The sequence below is a fragment of the Artemia sp. Qi Xiang Cuo genome, chromosome 16 (assembly GCF_049724085.1).
Source record: "Artemia sp. Qi Xiang Cuo chromosome 16, ASM4972408v1, whole genome shotgun sequence".
Classification (NCBI taxonomy): Eukaryota; Metazoa; Arthropoda; class Branchiopoda; order Anostraca; family Artemiidae; genus Artemia; species Artemia sp. Qi Xiang Cuo.
Window position 1 is genome coordinate 42,716,566 of NC_142809.1, and position 20,779 is coordinate 42,737,344.

A 20,779-nucleotide genomic window follows, 5' to 3' on the forward strand; every position below is an offset into this window, starting at 1 on the left:
ATATGAAGTGCCCTGCTTTAAAGAAAAGAAAATAATAAACTGTACACAAAGCGTTTTTGCGACAGTTGAAAAAAGTTTGGAAGAATAGAGACATAATCAAATTCAAATCAAATCAAATTAATTTATTTAACATACAAAATACAAACAAATTTACAGCAGCCATCTACAAAAACCCAAAGGTTTGTTTACGATGGCTGCAAATCCATTTTTATAAAGCTCTACATCCATATAACAACTATCTCTTTGCAGGAAAAAATCAGCATTTGAATTAAATCAATACAAAGAGCATCTCCTACTCTAAAAGGATAAGCCACATCAACAAGATTAGAATATTACAAGCTACAGAGATGACAGTGAACAGTTAGGGTTCTGAAGCATGGGTGATCCAAAACAAGCAGAAAGATTTGCGACATGTTTTCCACAGAAATTGCCAACAAATTGCTCTGGGTACCCAACTGACTGACGGTAACTCAAACAGTAGCCTAAGCTGTACAAAAAGTATGGGTTAATCCCATTTTCTATGGCTATAATGAACGAAATGTTTAGATGGCTAGGGCACGTTCTGCAGAGAAGGATAAGAGATTGTCCAAGGTTGTTCTTATACCGTCAAGGGCCAAACGAAAATCAGGTCACCCCCTAATGGGTTTAGAGGATGCTGAAAGGACGAATTTAAAGGAAATGGGAACTTCTTAAGAGGGTTTAAAGAGGGAGGCTTTGAATAAATTGGGACGGAGGAGAAGCATGCATAGTTGTTGGCCTCAGGCGGCTTGGTGCTGCATTGAGTTGTCAGTAGTAGGAGTAGTAGTCTAGTTTGGACTCCAAGAGCTCATTCTCTAAGGGAGTTAAAAAAAAATACCTTTTGATCAGTAGCAAGTACTTTTTTGGGCGCTGGGTTACATTTCTGAAACATTGTATACCATTCTTCTTCAAACATTGACCAATCTGGGAGACATTCATCACCTACTTCCTGGACTCGTGAATTTTTATTATAACACATATTCTCCTTTGATACCCCATCTTTCTTTTCGCTTCGTGTTTTGGACTTGTCACTTTTATAATCTCTTACACCACTTTTACTATCAAGTTCCCTATCTTTTGAACGTCTTTTTTCCTTTGGTCCTCTTTCTTGTAATTTGTGTTCTTTATGCCTAGATTCTTGATCTGAATCTTTATATTTTTGTCTTCTATCTTGGGATGACTTTCTTTCTCTATCTTTAGATGATTTTCTGTGTATGTCCTTCGACCGTTTCTTATGTTTTTTTACGGATGATTCTCTTTCTTCATCTTAATCTTCATCTTTCTTCATCTTGTGTTCTTTATGCCTAGATTCTTGATCTGGATCTTTATATTTTTTTCTTCTATCTTGGGATGACTTTCTTTCTCTATCTTTAGATGATTTTCTGTGTATGTCCTTCGACCGTTTCTTATATTTTTTTACGGATGATTCTCTTTCTTCATCTGTGGATAACCTTCTATCAATATTTTTAGATAATTTCCTTTCTCTGTCTTTTGAAGATCCTGGTTCTTTATCTTTCTTTGAGTCGCTTACTATTAGACGTTTCTTTTCATATTTAGATCCACTATTTCTCTCTTCACTTTTAGATTTATCACATCTTTTTTTAAGTTTGCTTGATGCTCTCTTTTCTTTGCGAGGCCTTTTTTCTCGACTGCTTGATCTTGACTGTTTCCTTTTCTTTGAAATCTTACCCTCCCTTTTTTCTTCATTGGATACACTTCTCTCTCGCTTCCTATTTTTCTCTCTAAACTTCTTTTTTGATCTTTCTTCATCTTCTTTAGTTTGAAGCTCTGAAATATCCAAAAACTAATTAAAAATGGGGCTACACCTTAAAAATAAAAAGAGGGCTAGAAAAAAGTCTTTTTACAAAATAATACAGTTTCTTAGGTACCTTGATTTTGTAATTATCTTAATAAAAGAACAAGAAATAGTGAAAACTTAGGTAAAACAGAGGTTTTTTCTGACTATAAAATTAACTCCCATTGCTGTTTCCTCTAGTATTTCATTTTTCTAAGTTTAAAGTCTAACTAAAAATTAAAGTTCCTCATTGGGTTGTGTTTACTTTAAAAAGAAGATTTCCAGTTCACTTTTCAGAAGGCCTATCATTATATAAAACACTTCCAATTCCCAGATCCCTATATTTGTTCCATTTCAATAATGATTCCAGGAAAGCACAAGTCAGACTTTAGTGAGAAAACTAGCAAGTTGGGGGCCAGAAAAGTAGTTTCTTTTTTGTGTCTACCCTTTGCTTTTGTCCTAGCCGAGTAGATTGTCGTCCTAGCCGAGTGGATTGGTGTGGATTTAGGATTCTTTGTTCGAAAGGGGAAAGGGTTCGAATCCTAGTGTACCAATTATTTGGTTCGGGATGAGGGTCAGTGGTGTCACTCTGTAAGCTCAGCCAAAGTCGACCCAGCTCTAAGTGGGTACCTGGAGAAATTTGGGGAAGGTAAGGAGGAAAAAGATTGTAAAGTCCAATGCCGTATTCCTTACCTTTACCTTTGCTTTTGTTGGATTCTTTTTCCTTTCGAAAAGAATATGTATTTCACTCTTAACTAATGGAGTTAAAGTTAAATAATGTTGATTTGTTAATAATACTAACATGAACATGACTCTTGAAAACAGACCAAAGTGATGAGCCCACTACAAAAGATGGGAGAGTTCCAAGTCATATGGAACACATTAACCCTAGACACAACTAGATGGATATATTATACTTTTAGCATGAATAATAGCACTTCTACATACCATAGTATATTGCATCTTTGGTTTCTTCTATATACCTTATACTTCTAACACTTCTATATAGCTCTTATACTCTTCTATATAGCTCTTATGCTCTTCTATATACCCTAGTATCCTGCTAGTCTTTGGTTTACAATAAAGTAATCAATAAGGTTAGCTGTCTTACCATCACGTGAATACCATATTAAACTATGGGCCATTTTATTTATTTTTGTGGTACATTTAGCACTGAATGAAGCACTGAATGAATGTTTTTTTTCTTTGGTTATCAAAATGAAATAACAAATCTTATTTACTCCTTGTATCTCCTAATTTTACACCTAAAAAGAGCAGACTTTAAACTTTCAAATCTAATAGTTATTTAATACGGCAATGGGTCAAGAGTTTGTGAAGAACAAAGGGGGGAAGCTTAATCATTTTCATTTAGTTGTTTGTTTTTGCTATATATTTTATCAAATCTTGAAGGGAGTTTTGGCCCCCTCCCTCCTTTTCCCAATGAAATCTGTACTCTCTTTATACATCACCTACGTAACCATTTGTACCACTAACATTTCTAGTGAAATTTGCACTAATAAGAAATCAGACACAACCTAATCAAAGCTTACTGACTTCTAGAGTGAATGAATTTCATTGGCGTCAATTCAGGGAAATTTACAATTGCCACAAAAGTGTATTTGATAATGGATACAATTTTTAATAAGACAATGAATTTTAAAAAAATTACACAAAATCAGACTTTTATTAATAAAAGTCCGAATAGTTCGGCTTCGTATTTGGAAGCCTTTATCCACAGGAAAAAATAGCCTAAACAAAACATATAAAGGAAAAAACACAATCCAAAATCTTTTGTTTTTGGATTTCAAGGAGGCACACTTGTGCCTCTATAACGAGGCGACCCACCACAATGTTAAGCGATTTCAGGTCCTAGAGGTCGCAGAGAGACGGCGGTAATCGCATTTTGTAGCCCAAGCTCAAACTAAGAAACTTGCAAAATTTCATCCTCCTCCGACTTTATCTTCATGGGGTAAACTGGGCCGGAAGTTTGGACCCTCACACCACAGCCCCCCTTTAACGTTGTCCGATTGGGCTGAAATTTAGAGGTTAAGCTTTCCTAGGGCCCGGGAGCTTATCCTCGAAATTTCAGCTCAATCCAATCACTCCTTCCCTGTTTTCCAAAAACCAAATATAGCCACTTAAAATTCATTTTTTTTTTTTTCTTAGCCACGCCTACAGGCCACAGTTGGCAACGGATCCGGTTGAATGAGGACTCATTCGAAGCAGAATTCGACCTGTTAGGGCCTTTTGATATTTTCAGACCTAAAAAATGACCCCCAGAATTTACATGTCCGATACTCCTCGGTGGCCTATCATTCCCCAGTTTATATTTTCCCCCCCCAACCCCCCCCCTTTAACGGGGGTCGAGCGGTGTGAAATTTATAGGAAATGTGGTCCGGGGGGCTGGGAACGGTTATTCGAAACTTCCAGGACCAATTTTAACACCTTCACTGGTTTCCCAAAACCCAAAATCAAGATTTTTTGGAATTTGCTTGCGTCGAAAATAGCTTCAAATTGCTAAACAAAAATAACTATTGTGTTTGTATAGTCCAGCGGCTGTTAGTACAGATTTTCAGGCAGAAAACCCGGGTTCGATTCACCATTAGATCAACTTTTTTATATACTTTGAAAAGAAACTCAGTTTCTTTTTTAAATTTTTTGAAAAAAATTACGTTTTCTAAAGAGTTAAAGAGGCTGAGTTACAAGGTCGACCCTTAAAACGTACAGGGATTAGGAGGCACAGTTGGGGGGCTGTTAAAGAGGCTGAGTCACAAGTTCGAACCTTAAAACGTACAGGGATTAGGAGGCACCCTGTACGACGTGATTTGAGTATTCAGGAATTAAAAGCCTTAACACAAGAATGTTCAAGAGCGGGGGTTTGGGGGGCGGCAGCCCCCCAACTTTAACTCCTGACACGATCAGCTAACAGTTAGTCAAGCAATAATAAGTAATAAACTGTACAAAAACGTGCAGAAATTATTTGAAAAAAACTACGTTTTCTAAAGAGTTAAAGAGGCTGAGTTACAAGGTCGAACCTTAAAACGTACAGGGATTAGGAGGCACAGTTGAGGGGCTACCACCCCCAAACCCCCCGCTTTCGCAGCCTTTAAATATAAAAAAAAATTTCTTTAAACTGAAAGTAAGGAGCGACATTAAAACTTAAAACGAACAGAACTTATTCCGTACATGAAAGAGGCTGTGCCCTCCTCAACGCCTCGCTCTTTACGCTAAAGTTTTTATTGTTTAAAAAAAGAGTTGTCAGAAAGTCAAACTTTAGCGTAAAGAGCGAGGTGTTGAGGAGGGCACAGCCTCTTTCATATACAGAATAATTTCTGTTCGTTTTAAGTTTCAATGTTGCTCCTTACTTTCAGTTTAAAGAAATTTTTTTTTATATTTAAAGGCTTCGAAAGCGGGGGGTTTGGGGGGTGGTACCCCCCCAACTGTGCCTCCTAATCCCTGTACGTGTTAAGGTTAGACCTTGTAACTCAGCCTCTTTATCTCTTTAGAAAACGTAGTTTTTTTCAAAAAATTATTCACAAAGGCTACGTGTCTTCTTTCATATTTTTTTGTTTCGTTTTTTTTGTTTATCGTTTGATATTTTTTTTATTTTTTTTAGGCTTTTTTTTACAAAGGCTTCAGAATGGGAAGCTGAAAGTTTCAGGTTTCTATTATTTTTTTCTATTAAATACTTTTTTTTTAATTTTAACCATTATTAATATATTTTAGCTTCACTTGTAAATGAAAAGGCAGTGAGTTCTTAAGAAAATATTATGGAAGTTAAAGGGGAATGTATTGTTCTATATCTAGGGGGCAATTATTTTTTTATTTTTCTAATGACAATACAGAAAAAAATTATTTTTCGATGAAAAATGCCAGGTATTTTTCGAAATATGGGGGGGGAGGTGAAGGGGCAAGAAATCTTGGGAAGAACTTTACAGAATCTTCTCTAAACCTAATATCAGCTTTTCACCCTCATGTATCCCAAACCATACCACAAAAAGAGGCGCAATACAACCCTATTTAACTCCTGATTAGTGTGCAAGATGTAAGTTACCACACGGTAAGTTACCACTGGGTAAATTACCCAGTAATGGTAAGTTTTAGGCCAAACTTACTGGTAAGTTTCATAAATTGTAAGTTTGAGTTTTTGATGAAAAAAAATGTTCTCAATTGAAACAAATCCATCCCTAAGAGAGCTGCCACTCCACTAAAATCTATTGTACAAATATTTTTATTCATCAGATTCAATGCATGAGTCATACACCTTTGAGCTTATGCTCATATCGCTCTGTTGGTCTACCTCTTTGTAATTTCCTGCCTGAGTTAAAAAAAAAAAAAAAGAAAGGGAATATGTAAAGAGTCAGTCAGTCTGAATAAATAAGACGTTCACAGCAGAGGTCAATTTAATTTGGTGAGTTTTTGACTTTTTACTCGAATTTTTTGACTGGCTATCTTTAACTATAGAATAAATAATCAGTGAATTATATATCAGGCTATAATGCGGGTAGTAGGGCCTATTAATAAAAAATATTCCGTCAAATCTCTTCTAATCTAGCACTGTGATGGTGACAGAGCAGCAACTACTGCCCAAACATAAATCTTTCCCATCATCCCAGAAGCGCATGAAGAAGGAGTCACGTGAAAGAGGCAATGGTGCAGTATCTGAAGATGTCGGCAGAGATTCCAACAGTTCTGACAAAGGTGGCTCTAATCAAGTTCAAGTACTTTAAACACTTTGACTGGAACATCGCTTCCCAGTACTTATTGGTCTTCTGTTCCGACTCCCCTTGTTCGTTCAAGTTCCCTTCCTCTGCTTTATGTAACCAAAGTGGAGCAGCAACCAAAACATACCTGTATCCAAAAACTGACCATAGAACAACAGGAAGCCTGCGACGAAGCTTTGGCTCGTACATTTTATGCATGCAATATACCATTCGCTGTGGTCAAAAGTGAATATTTTGTAGAGGCAATAAGACTCTTATCAGAAGATCTACAAATCCAGCTATGAAGAAAATTTCGGATCACGAAGTGCAAATCAAGTACCTGGATGAATGCTTTGCTGACAGCATGTTGACATTAAACTGGAAATTCAGAACTGTAAAATAGCCAAAACTCGTTGTTCCTGGATGAAAGAATCAATTTAAAGCTCAGTCAAATCCTGATTAGGAAATTTTAAATTAATTATCCCATTTTGGCTGCATTTATCTATTACATATTTTCTTATATTGAAAGCCCAAATCATATTTTAAACTCGTTGGATGGACGCAGTTTGTACCTGATGAACTGGAACGAGTTGCTATGACAGAAGATAGGAATTCAATGATAGGGATTGACGTCATTTGCCTTGATAGTCCTTGTATAAATAAACTTGCTACCTCGTTATTGAAGCAAACATATCCCCACCTTCAAACCATTGGAGGCATCCCTTACATTTTGATACTATGAAAAGCTTAGACCAGTGTGTCAAAAATATCTTTAAGGCCATCACATTTGTCAGGTCTCGTCACATGGCTCAAGTTGTGCTTAACAAAAAGCAGATTGCACTTCTTGGCAAAACTATCAGTCCAGAACTACCAGTCAAAACTCGCTGGGAATCTATCAACCGATCTATGCGCTTCATGAAAGAGTCATGAGAACCTTTAGGGTTTATGTCAATCGATAGAAGATATGATATAAATGAGGGTGTTCAGGATATCAGAAAAGTACTTTTCAATGATGTGAAACTGAATCAATAGCCTGTCTGAAATTCTTGAAGCCAATTTTACTTGGCTGCCACTTCTTTGAAGGAGAGGAAGATCATTCGTGTGTCATCCCGTACTTTAAATTGCTACAGCGATATTTCTTGGAGACTGCACCGTTTTTGCCAGTCTCAAAGAATGGGGAAAGGAAAATCCACAAGTACCTAGAAAATAGGAGGATATTTGCAAATGATCCCGCCCTCGCTGCAGCTACTCTACTTGATCCGCTTTTTGGCTGAACTCTATAGCTACATCTCCAAAAGTGGCCTTTTTTCCAAATCATTGTACTTTGAGACTGCAAAAGCTGTCGAATCGGCAGCCTGTTGGTGGGCTGTTTTTTTGTTTTTTTTGCGAAGTTGGTACTTACGGGATCGGCTGTAAAAATATCAACAATTCGTGTTACCGCAGCCTCCTGCGACAGACTCTGGTCAGGTTATGGACTAGTATAGACCCAACATAGAAACCCCATCAAGCATGAAACAGTAAACAAAATTATAATGGTCCGTCAGTCACTCAATAGCAAAAAAAAAATAAGCATCGCCGTGCAGCTTCAAAAATGCCTGGAAATCGAACTGAAAGGCTGGAATGGATGTTCACACTGTCATCATGTCTTTCTATCAGTATTTCACTGCCACATGATAGTGGGGATGGTCTGGTGGAAGATGATCTGCCAGACATAGTGTTTGAAGATGCACCAGATGAGGAGGGGGATCAGCAGCTGCAGAAGCTCTAGCTTATCCCTTAAAAAGAATTATCTAAAGCCTAAAGTGCAATTTTTATAGTTTTTCCCCCATGTACACGAAGTGGGAAATATATAAAATGATGCAAAAATAATATTTTTTCTTATCAATCTGTCAGAGAAGAGAGAATATTTTCTTTTAAATTCATGAGTATTTGAAACTTACCACTTATGTGGTAACTTACCAAAGTTACCCGTAACTTATTTGGTAAAAGTGAGTTTCGAAACTTACCGGTTAATCTTGCACACTACTCCTGATCAAACAGTTCGTGGTAACGAACTGTAAGTAAGGAGCGACCCGGCTCAATGGCAACCGAAACTCTAGAAAACGAACTCTAGAAATTTTTTGATACCAATAGATATATCAAAATAATCAAATTTCAATGCTTATTTCAAATATATAATGTTCATAAAGTTTAGTGGTAATCATCAAAAGTTACGCGACTGAGAAAATTTGGCTGATTTTTGATAAAAGAGGGATATCCCCTGTAAAAGTTATAGAACATTAATGAAAATCACACCATCATATTCAGCGTATCAGAGAACCCTACTATATAAGTTTCAAACTCCTATCTGCAAAAATGTGGAATTTTACATTTTTTGCCAGAAGAAAGATCACGGATGCATGTTTATTTGTATGTTTTTTTTTGTTTTTTTTTCCAGGGGTGATCGGATCGATCCAGTTGTCCTAGAATATCATGGGAGGGTTCATTCGAACGGAAATTAAAAGTTCTAGTTCCCTTTTTAAGTGACCAAAAAAAACGGAGGGCAACTAGGGCCCCTCCCACGCTCATTTTTGTCCCAAAGTCACCCGATCAAAATTTTGAGATAGCCATTTTGTTCAGCATGGTCAAAAATATGATAAATATGTCTTTTAGGATGACTTAATCCCCGAAGTTCCCAGAGGGAGGGCTAAAAGTTATGAACTTTACCCAATGTTAACATAGTATTGGTTATTGGGAAGTATACAGAAGTTTTCAGGAGGTTTTTTTCTGGTAGTGGGAGGGAAGGGTGGGTCGGTGGTTATGTTGGAGGATCTGTTCATGAAGGAAGTTTTCATGGGGGAAGGGAAATTGCCATGAAGGGGGCGCCGGACTTGCCAGCATTATTTATTGGTTATTGGGAAGTATACAACCATTTTTAGGAAGGATTTTTTCTGGAGGGGGGGGCTAGAGGAGGGGGTTACTCTGGAGAATAGTGACGTAGAGGATGTTTCTTTGGGGTAAGGGACATTTCTAGGAAGGGGGCGCCGGATTTCCAAGCATTATTTAAAAAACGAGCAGAAATTAAATAAAAAAACAAGTTTTTTCAACTGAAATGTAAGAAGGAATATTAGAACTTAAAACGAACAGAAATTTTAACGTATGTGAGGGGGTTCTCCCCCCAGTCAATACCACGCTCTTTACGCTACAGTTTTTTTTAGTGCTTTAAAAAGAGCTATCTATTCTAATTAAACGGCCATTGTGATTCAGGGGTTTGTGAATCAAAATTTTTTAATTTACTTTTAATGTAAAGAGCGTGGTATTGACTAAGGGGAGAACCCCCTCATATACGTAATAACATATACGTAATAAAAAAAACAATAAAAAAACAAGCGATACGGCTCAATAGTAATCGAAACTTTTAAAAACGGAATTTTGATGTCAATAAATATATCAAAAGAAAGTTTTTATAATGCTGATTCTAGATATATAAATTTTATTAAGTTTAGTATTACTCATCAAAGGCTACCAACCTGAGAAAATTTACTCGATTTTTTAAAGAGGGGGGAAACATCCCCTACAAGTTGAAGAATTTTAATGAAAATCACACCGTCAGATTCAGCGTATCAGAAAACCCTATTAAATAGGCTTCAAGCTCATATCTGGAAAAATCTGCAACTTTGTATTTTTTGCCAGAAGATAAATATAAGAATATAGAAGTTAGTTACGTACGTTAATTTGTAAAGACATCCATTTAGCAAAAGAAAAGTAAAATTTTTATGAAAATAAAAGCTGCATTAACTAAAAAACGATCAGAAATAAAAAAAACAAACAAGTTTTTTAAACTGAAAGTAAGGAGCGACATTAAAACTTAAAACGAACAGAAATTATTCCGTATATGAAAGGGGCTGTCCCCTCCTCAACGCCTCGCTCTTTACGCTAAAGTTTAACTCTGTCTCACATCTTTATTTTTTTTTTTAAATAAAAAACTTTAGCGTAAAGAGCGAGGCGTTGAGAAGGGGACAGCCCCTTTCATATACAGAATAATTACATTTCAACTGATATGTAAGAAGGAATATTAGAACTTAAAACGAACAGAAATTATAACGTATGTGAGGGGGTTCTCCCCCAAGTCAATACCTCGCTCTTTACGCTACAGTTTTTTTTAGTGCTTTCAAAAGAGCTATCTATTCTAATGAAACGGCCTTTGTGATTCAGGGTTTGGGGCTGTCCCCGCCACAACGCCTCGCTCTTTACGCTAAAGTTTGACTCTGTCTCACAAATTTATTTTTTAAAACAATAAAAAACTTTAGCGTAAAAAGCGAGGCGTTGAGGAGTGGACAGCCCCTTTCATATACGGAATAATTACATTTCAACTGAAATGTAAGAATGAATTTTAGAACTTAAAACGAACAGAAATTATAACGTATGTGAGGGGGTTCTCCCCCAAGTCAATACCTCGCTCTTTACGCTACAGTTTTTTTAGTGCTTTCAAAAGAGCTATCTATTCTAATTAAACGGCCTTTGTGATTCAGAGGTTTGTGAATCAAAATTTTTTTAAATTTTAACGTAGAGAGTGTGCTATTGACTAGGGGGAGAACCCCCTCATATGCGTAATAACATATAAGTACTAAAAAAAAAACAGTAAAAAAACAAGCGATACGGCTCAATAGTAATAGAAACTTTTAAAAAAGGAATTTTTATATAAATAAATATATCAAAAGAATGTTTTTATAATGCTGATCCTAAATATATAAATTTTATTAAGTTTAGTATTACTCATCAAAGGCCACGAGCCTGTGAAAATTTACTCGATTTTTAAAAAGGGGGGGAACATCCCCCACAAGTAAATGAATTTTAATGCAAATCACACCGTCAGATTCAGCTTTTCAGAAAACCCTTCTACATACGTTTCAAGCTCATATCTGCAAAAATCTGCAACTTTGTATTTTTTGCCAGAAGAAAAATATACGAATATAGAAGTTAGTTACGTAAGTTAATTTGTTAAGACATCTATTTAGCGAAAGAAAAGTAAAATTTTTATGCAAATAAAAGCTGCATTAACTAAAAAACGATCAGAAATTAAATAAAAAAAACAAGTTTTTTAAACTGAAATTAAGGAGCGACATTAAAAATTAAAACGAATAGAAATTATTCTGTATTTGAAAGGGGCTGTGCCCTCCTCAACGTCTCGCTCTTCACGTTAAAGTTTGACTCTGTCTCACAACTTTATTTTTGTAAAAAATAAAAAACTTTAGCGTAAAGAGCGAGGCGTCGAGGAGGGGATATCTCCTTTCATATACGGAATAATTTCTGTTCGTTTTAAGTTTTAATGTCGCTCCTTACTTTCAGTTTAAAAAACTTGTTTTTTTTTATTTAATACAATACAGAACCAATAGCTAACCTGGCTTTGCACCTTAACTAAAACATTAGCATTTTTGTACATAGAACTAATCTTTTTTAATGCACTTACAGGTATGAAAGACAGGGATAGGGCCTTCACTGAAGCTTTTCTTCTCGCCAAATAAAATGCTTCTTCAAAATCTACACAACTGAATTCAAAAGGAGTTACACGATTAAGACAGTTCCTAATTATTCATCTGAACAGGAAAAAATTTTGCCGTGCAAGTTCCCCCTTTCCTTAAATCATGCTTTTTGTTGAACCCAACCATAAGCATCTCTTAATCAATTTATTATACAACTAGATTCACTCTGATCCCATTTCTTATAAAAAGGCTTATTTAAAATTTTCCCAAAATCATTTGGCACTTCAGTTGCATCAAAAGTATACTCTAGCCATAATCTTCAGAGTATTGTCTCTAACTCTGAAACTATCATATTTCAGAATCTTATGCATCATAATATCAAAAGGGCTATAATTTTAACAGATTTCAAATTTGCTGCCCATCTTTTGTTAACACTTTTGACTCAGAGCTGCTTTACAGCTCTGTCTGCACTTTCATTACCATCCATCCCAAAATGAGCTGGTACCCATTGTAGAATTACTTTAGCATAGCATGTAGAATTACTGAGCATATAACTATATAAGGATAGTTCTGAAGATTGGTTCCTGTATATTCAAAGGCCTTATTAATAGCAATAACTTCAGCTTAGAATAGGCTACAGATGTTTTAGTTGGTAACTTGAATTGATTTGTAATTTGCAGCTTTGGGATCACAAATGCACCCCAAACTGGTGTGTCATCTCTTATTTTCGTTTATAAATTCTTTGAGTTGACCATTCTTTAAAATAATTTCTTGCAATTTTAATTTTCCACTTTTTAAATACAAGCGTGATGCAGAAATCAAAAAAAATGTCATGTCTTTCATGGATTTTTTCTTAATGACAGATGTGAGTATGATGTGGCTCAGGCATAAAACTAATTGCAAGATTATACCAGGGCATTTCACCAACTTAATTTATTAATTTTAAAAAAACAAAGTTTTTCCAAGGGAAGTAAAGAGCAAAGTTGAAACTTAAAACAAACAAAAATCATTACTTCACAGCCTATCTAACATATATCAATAAAACTAGTGCAAATAAATCAACTGGTGATATTTCCCTATGTTTGTATGATTACAGAAAACTAGCACTCTACTGAAAACACAAAAGCAAAGTATAAATAACAAGAATATTGATTTAGGAGTCAAAAGTAAATACATAGCCTCACAACAACAAACTAATCTATAATGCTTTAATAGTCCTACAGGAGCTGTGATGTCAGTAACTTTCAGTATGCAATTAAAATTATCTTAAAAACGTAGGCATAAAAAAATAAGTTTACAGTTAATAAATAGGATACAAATAATGGATTGATTTATTTGGTAACATCTTGGTCTCACCTATTACTCGAAATGAAGAACATATCAACCATAATATCGACTCTGTGGAGATCCAGTTATTTCTCTCTATAAAACAGAGAATTTCTATAAAGTTGTGATACAAATTTTAAAGCGAGTTTGTAGTCTTAATGCTAATAAGATTCCTTCACTCCAAACTTGCCTACAAAATAATCATGAAATGTCTTTTTCAGATCCAAAATGACAGTCAATCATTGGACTGAGCTCATTGTGCAGAAGTGATGCCATATTAAACGAAAAAAAAAAAAAACAAAGCCTCAATCTAACAATGCTTTACTTTTATACTGTTAAAAGTGCCCTTAAATGTACCAAAACTCCTGTTTTCCTTCAAGTTTCCAGTAAAGCGCTAGTTCTCTGTAATCTTAATAACATAGGAAAATGTCACCAGTTGATTTATTTGCACTAGTTTTATTCATATATGTTAGATAGGATGGGAAGTAATAATTTTTGTTTGTTTTAACTTTCAATTTCGCTCTTTACTTCCCTCGGAAAAACTTTGTTTTTGAAGTTAATCTCTGCTCGTTTTGACTCAAATTTAGTTTAGAAACAACACTGTCATGATCTTTTTGTTTTACAGAATAACTTCTGTTTGTTTTAAGTTTTAATGTTGTTCCTGAGTTTCAGTTCAAAACTTCTTTTTTTTTATATGGTTTCTAATCACCTCCTATCTAGGGAAAAATAGTGTCGTGTGTTTTTGCTTTTTGGTTTTTTAATAAGAAATATACCTTTAATTCTTTGTTTTGAAAAATTATATTTAGTAGCACTTAAGAAAGTAGTTCCAGGCGAGTAGCTTCAACACAAAAGGTTAATAAATAAGCAGACAGGTTTATATATCGACATGCTTCTGGGAAATTTTGCTAGCTCAACAGAAATGTTCCTTTAGGCTTAGGGAGTTACTTGACCTACCCCTAAATAGAAAAGCCATTCATTACTTACAAATGAATCAAAATTTCTAAAAAGATCATTTCTTGTGTAGGTACAATACATGGTATTATAAACTAGGTTTGTTTTCATTTCAAAATTTTGAGAAGAATTACCAGAATTCTCCTACAGAACTGTTTTCATTTGTTTTTTTTTCCTCTTTGGATGAACAATCTTGCGCATGGAGAGAAAATTACAGCGGAATTGTCAAGTAAATAATTTGAATAAGTAAGTATAACTATTAGTAATCCTTCTTTTAATATATAAATTTTGAGTGGTTCCAGAACCACATGCCTATGGTTCTCCAACCACAAGTGGCAAGGGGTTGTGGTCAGGAGCGTAATTTCCTATGGGAGAGAGGGAACAACTGCCTCTCCCAGACCACAGTTTTCCCCCAGACCCCAGTCTCCCCCCCCCTCAGGTGAAATTTAGTTTCTCCAAAAATGTTGTCAAAACTAAGATACGCCTGCATAATTCAAGTATCCACTGAAACAGGTCAGCTTTCTTTAGTATATCTTTACCTTTTTTTTATTACTATATGGCTTGTTGTTAAGTTTTCTCTGTTATTTTCACTTGATTTGGTAAAACTGCCTGCAGATTTTTACCCCCCCCCCCCACACACACACACAGACACCGGATTTTGACAAAAATACGCCATACATCGGGGTATGGATTTAGTGATCTACTAAGAATGTCATTGAAAACCATGAACTGGATGAACTCTATTCCCTTTTGAATCAAAACGCTTGACAAAATACCTTCCTAGTACATGCTTTAAAAATGAATGCGTCACATTTATAAAACAGTGAAATTATCTGAAAATGATCATACAGAAGGTGACAATACCGTGACTGAAAAAAAAATATTAGGAATTGAACCTAAGACACTATAATTTGAATCCCAGCACTGTACTAACAGAACCACGCTTCTAATAATCTGATTTCGTATATTGGTTTTTGTACTTTAATTGCATAGCGTATTAAGGGGGCTTGGAGGAGAAACATATGGTAGGTGTTCAGGCAAATCCCCAGTTAAGGGTTTTAGACAATAATTATTACAATGATGATATCATTTTATATTTCCAAGCTTTTCAAACAGTTTGCAGTAGCAAACTGTAAGTAAGAGGCGACCTGGCTTAATAGTAACCAAAACTCTAAGAAAAGGAATTTTGATATCAATAGATACATAAGAAAATCGGATTTCTATACTGATTTTAGATATATGTTTCATCAAGTTTAGTCCTACCCATCAACAGCTACAAGCCTGAGAAAATTTGCCTTATTTTCGAAAAAAGGGCGAAACAGCCCCTAAATTCATATAATCTTAATGGAAATCACACCATCAGATTCAGTGTATCAAAGAACCTTACTGTAGAGGTTTCAAGCTCCTATCTGCAAAAATGTGGAATTTTGTATATTTTGCCCAAAGAAAGATCACAGATGCATGTTTATTTGTTTTTCCTTTTTCCCACAGGTGATCATATCAACCTAGTGGTCCTATAATGTCGCGAGAGGGCTCAATCAAACGGAAATTATAAGTTATACAGCCCTTTTTAAGTAACCAACAAAATTGGGGGGCAACTAGTATCACTTTTAACAAAAAATACTGCGTTTTCATGTACAAACTATGCTCACCATTCTACCATCAGAGACTCTTGATGATTCTACAGTAGCCACAGTAAAAAGTGCAACTTCATTTCTAAAGGGTGTAACAAACAATTAACAAGAACCACTTCATTATTATATTTTGGTTTTTCTTTTTTCTGCAGCTAATTAAAGTAAAGAACGAATAGTAAAGCTTCAATTAACTGAATATTACTAAGAGACAAAAAGTTGGTAATAAAACCTTACTTTCCTAGAAACCAGCCAAATTTGGCCCTGATGAGGTTCAAACTCGACGCCTTGGGATTACAAGACCTATGCTCTACTGACTGAGCCACCAATGCTTGTATATTGTGAAACAATATACAGTTTGAGACAATATTGAAAAAGAGTTACATAAATGACCAATACAGTTCATTATAAATGGGACCTATGCTAGTTTCATCAGATGTAGCTGAAAACCTAGTAAAGAACAAAACACATTACATAGTAACTAAAAGTTAAGGTCATTACATAAAAGATCAATGTAAAATCATTTTGATGAATTCATTTGTAGATTTCATTTATATGTTCACAATATTTGCATTATCTACTTAAGAAGTGACATCAAAAGCATTGTTTTTTGTAAGGGTGGAATTTTTTATGGGATAGGGGGCAACTGCCCCCTCTGGAACCCAGTTTTCCCACCCCCCAAGCTTAAATTCAGTTTTGGTACTTGTGTAGAATCCAGTAGTCATGCAATAAGTGAAGTTTTGTTAATGCTGATGAAATAAAACAAAATAGTATTAAAATACAATAGTTCAGAAAAAAATTTGGGCCATATATTTGCACATTAGGGGGTGGGGGTAAAGCATAGCATGTCTTAAATACATAACCTAACCTAAACAACCCAACTTAGGTACCTTTTAGTCCCAATAAACCCCAAAAAACTAAAGTTTAAATATAGTTCCCAGAGTGAGAAACCATTTGTTTATACAGCGTCTAGGCATTACCTGGTAAAATGCCTATCTGATCTTCAATACAATTCTTGCATGACTACTGGATTCTACACAAGTACCTTAGTTTCTTCAAAAATATTGTCAAAACTAAGATATACCTGCATAATTCAGAGAAACGGGCCAGTTTTCTTTAGCAATTCTTTGCATTTATGGTTCTATAAGGCTTATTTTTTATTTCTCACTGACATTTTCCCTTGACCTGGGAAAGTTTGGTCCACCTTTGCCCCACCCCCCAGGGTTTTGACGAAATTACGCCCCTGTTTTTTGTGATACACCAAGTTTTTTGTGAACTTGCTGGTGGTGGAATTTAAGTAGTATTGTATTAATATAAGGAAGTGGCCCTATGGAGCTACTCTTTTCTTCCTTATTGGTTTAAGATCATTAAGAAGGATTAACAGCAATTCCCCCACTGTTGCCACTTACATATTCAAAGTCATAGATGGTGTTGTTAATTGCAGTTATAGATGGCAACATGTTTTCTTTTCTATCAATACATACTGTATGTACTTCTCCAGGCCTGTCCCCCCTGGATCCCTCTATACACTCTGAAAAGGCAGTAACCCCTTATTGTGTATGCAGAATGATGGGGCAATACCCCCTAATTGTGTATGCAGAATGACAGGGCAATACCCCCTTATTGTGTATGCACTCTGATGGGGCAGTACCCCCTTATTGTGTATGCAGAATGAGAGGGAAGTACCCCCTAGATCCCTGTATGCAGAATGAGCAGGCAGTACCCTCTTTTTATAGTAATATCTCCAAGCAGTGCCCTATCCCTCCATACAAGTGGCCTATGATTCCAAGTGGTGCCCTATCCTACCTTACAACAAGACACATAACCATCCCTACATCAATACACATAACCAACCATACATCAATACACATTCCCCACCATACAAACAGACAGTCCCCACCACCATACAACAGACATAATCAACCATACATCAATACACAACACCATCAATACAATAACATCTATACATCCATACACATAAACATCCAAATAAACACCATACATCAATACACATAACCAACCATACATCAATACACAACATCATCAACACAATAACATCCATTCACATAATCCAAAGACATGATTTTTTAGCTTCTAAGCAACTTCTCATTAATTTTATGAAATTTGTGTTTGATGTAGGAATTGAAAGTCAGACCCATGATATCCTAAGGTAAAAGAACAACATATTACTTGACTGAGCCAACAAGCCATTGAAAATATTATGATTTTAGAAATAAATTCAATGTATTGTTTCCAGGACACTGGCCAACTGATGTTAAGCATCACAATATTGTAACAAGTTATTTGCAAATTTGATTTATCAATTGGATTATTGGTAGGTGGTAACAGTGATATGTTTTGGGGCATCATTTATGGCAACCTTCTGAGAATATGCATATCATGATGATTTGAGATGCAAACTAGACAGACAATTGTCCCCACTCCAGGGTCCCCCCCAAAACCAGGGACCTCAACTCTTCCCCTTCAGGCTGCCCCCCCCCCACCCCACCCAATTTTTTTTCCATGTCTTAAAATCACATCAAAGATAGATATAGCAAAAAAAAAATTACCCATGATATTTTAAAGGAACAAAATGAGCATGATATAAATGTGCAGGAACTGGAAGTTGATTCTAGTAATGAGACTATACAAAAGCATCTCCACACAAACCAAAACAAGAAGAAATAGACAAAGATCTTATTGTGAGTGTTGCATTCTGTTGATATATAAAGCTAAGAAAGGAAAGGAAATAATAAAAGAAAAAGAAAATAAAAAAGGTGAAAAAAAAGGATTTTGTCAGCCAGTGGCAAAACATGAAGACAAAGAACAAGCAAAAATTTTGACAAGGACCTCTGCCAAGTCATCCTCAGTGCTAAACAAAAAGAAAAAACAGCAAAAATCTAACCTTTTAGAGTTTACTCAACAAGATGCAAACAGAGACTCAGAGACTTTGATTCTCTGTTCACATCTTATTGAGTAAAACCCACATGGTTAGATTTTTGATGTTTTTCTTTTTTGTTTAGCACTGAGGACAACTTGGCAGAGGTCCTTGTCAAAATAGCTGGATTCTGGATAGAATCAAGTCTTTTAAGAGTTCATTGTGGAGCTGATTGACAAATTACTGCAGCACATTTAAGCTTTGTACTGAAGTGTTTTTTTTTTTTATTCTATCTAGAATTGGTAAATTTTGTGCAGTTCATATTATTGAATTATGAATAAAATGAACATATCACTTGATGCCTTTTTTTATGCTCTTTATAAATATAATAACTGCTTCTACTGCAAATTCAAATTTACCCACCCTTGCCCCCTAATGTGCAAATATATACCCTGAAATGTAACCACACACAGAAGTTGTCAATACTAGTTAATTTATTGAAAAGTGGTTAAAAACATATCACTAGGCCTAGTTTATGAATAAGTTGTTCAAGAATAACATATTCCACACATATTCATTACTTATTTATAACAATTCAAACCTCATTTATTAGGCAACTCAAATATAAAACATGTTCCTACCATTTCAAGTTTTTCAAATTGCTGTCAACAAAAAAAGCACTGAATTTTGCTAGGCTATTCAAAACTTTGCTATTGACAATTAATGGAATAATCCAATCCAGGGTATATATTTGCACATTAGGAGGGTCGGGGGTAAAATTCTACTTTAGCTACTTTTGACTATCTTGGAAAGGGGTTAGGTTAAGAAAATGAAACTTTCAGGGATAGGTCTACAGGCTAAAGTATGTCCTGGGAAGATATTTTGAAGTACCCACCTCCATTCCTTCTCCCTCTAGACGGTCCTGACCTTTGATGACCTTTAAAAATCTGTGTGTTATAGAAGTGAAACCTTGCAAAAATTAATCTTCTGCTTAACTGAAGTACAACAAAATTATTTTCAGCTTCATAACTTTGCTTAATCCTAATTTATAAGGTTTTAAAGATATGCAAATAAATTTCCTTAATTTTGGAAATAAACTATTTATATCTCTTAAAATTCTGATCAAATATTTGAAATTGCATTTTCAGAGCTAAAGCCAGAGAAAAAGAAACTGATAACTGAAAATTAAGGTAAAATTTTGTTTTGTCAAAATTTCAATGGGTATAGACCTGTCATGTAGGCAAATTTCATGACCCTTTAGAGGGAGAAGGAGTGGAGGTAGGTACTTCAAAATACCTTCCCGGGACATACTTTAGCCTGTAGACCCATCCCTGAAAGTCTCATTTTCTTAACCTAACCCCTTCCCAAGATAGCCAAAAGTAGCTAAAGTAGAATTTTACCGGGTCGGGTGGGTAAATTTAAATTTGCAATAGAAGTGATTATTATATTTGTAAAGAGCAAAAACAAAGGCATCAAGTGGTAGGCTACATTGACTTTTTTTTGTAAGTCAATAATATTAACTGTGAAAAATTTACCCTATAATTTGGCTCTGCTACCCCAAGTGGTCTTTGTTAGTGATTTTATGACATTTAATCTTCTGATAGGCCTAACTTCTGCTTTAGAGTATTGCAGGTGGGGGTTCCAATATTGATTCCTAGGCTATCAATAATACAGCCAAACAAGTTCATTTGATAGATATTGCCAATTTTGTTGCCACCTAAATTCATTGTTTGAGCAATGATAGAAGTTTTTTTGGTTATAAGCATACCTTTGGTTTTGAGGGCCAGCTGTGTAGCAGGAAACATTTCTAGATTTCGAATTTTTCCGACAAATTCAATTTATTTTCGTGACTTTGATGTAGATGTCGTCGAAATTCAAAGAGAGGCACGCTTGAAACAGAGGCTTTTGTGTTTTGGGTCACACTCAAAGACCAGTCAAAGGTATATAATAAATTCCTTTTGTCTATGGTAATACCATTCATTTTTGCCATAAAGTTTTGTATCACAAGTAAGGTC

The 20,779-nt window shown here is 35.2% G+C and overlaps 1 protein-coding gene across 1 annotated transcript; it reads right to left on the minus strand.

Moving 5' to 3' along the window:
• Nucleotides 1-1,006: 1,006 nt before the first annotated feature.
• LOC148942928 (uncharacterized) lies at nucleotides 1,007-20,574 on the minus strand. The gene is made up of 2 exons (XM_089102273.1): nucleotides 20,533-20,574; nucleotides 1,007-1,806 (listed from the first exon to the last, which is right to left on the minus strand). The coding sequence occupies exons 1-2, from the start codon at nucleotides 20,567-20,569 to the stop codon at nucleotides 1,286-1,288; spliced, it is 558 nt and encodes a 185-aa protein (XP_088958399.1). The 5' UTR covers nucleotides 20,570-20,574; the 3' UTR covers nucleotides 1,007-1,285.
• Nucleotides 20,575-20,779: the final 205 nt, after the last annotated feature.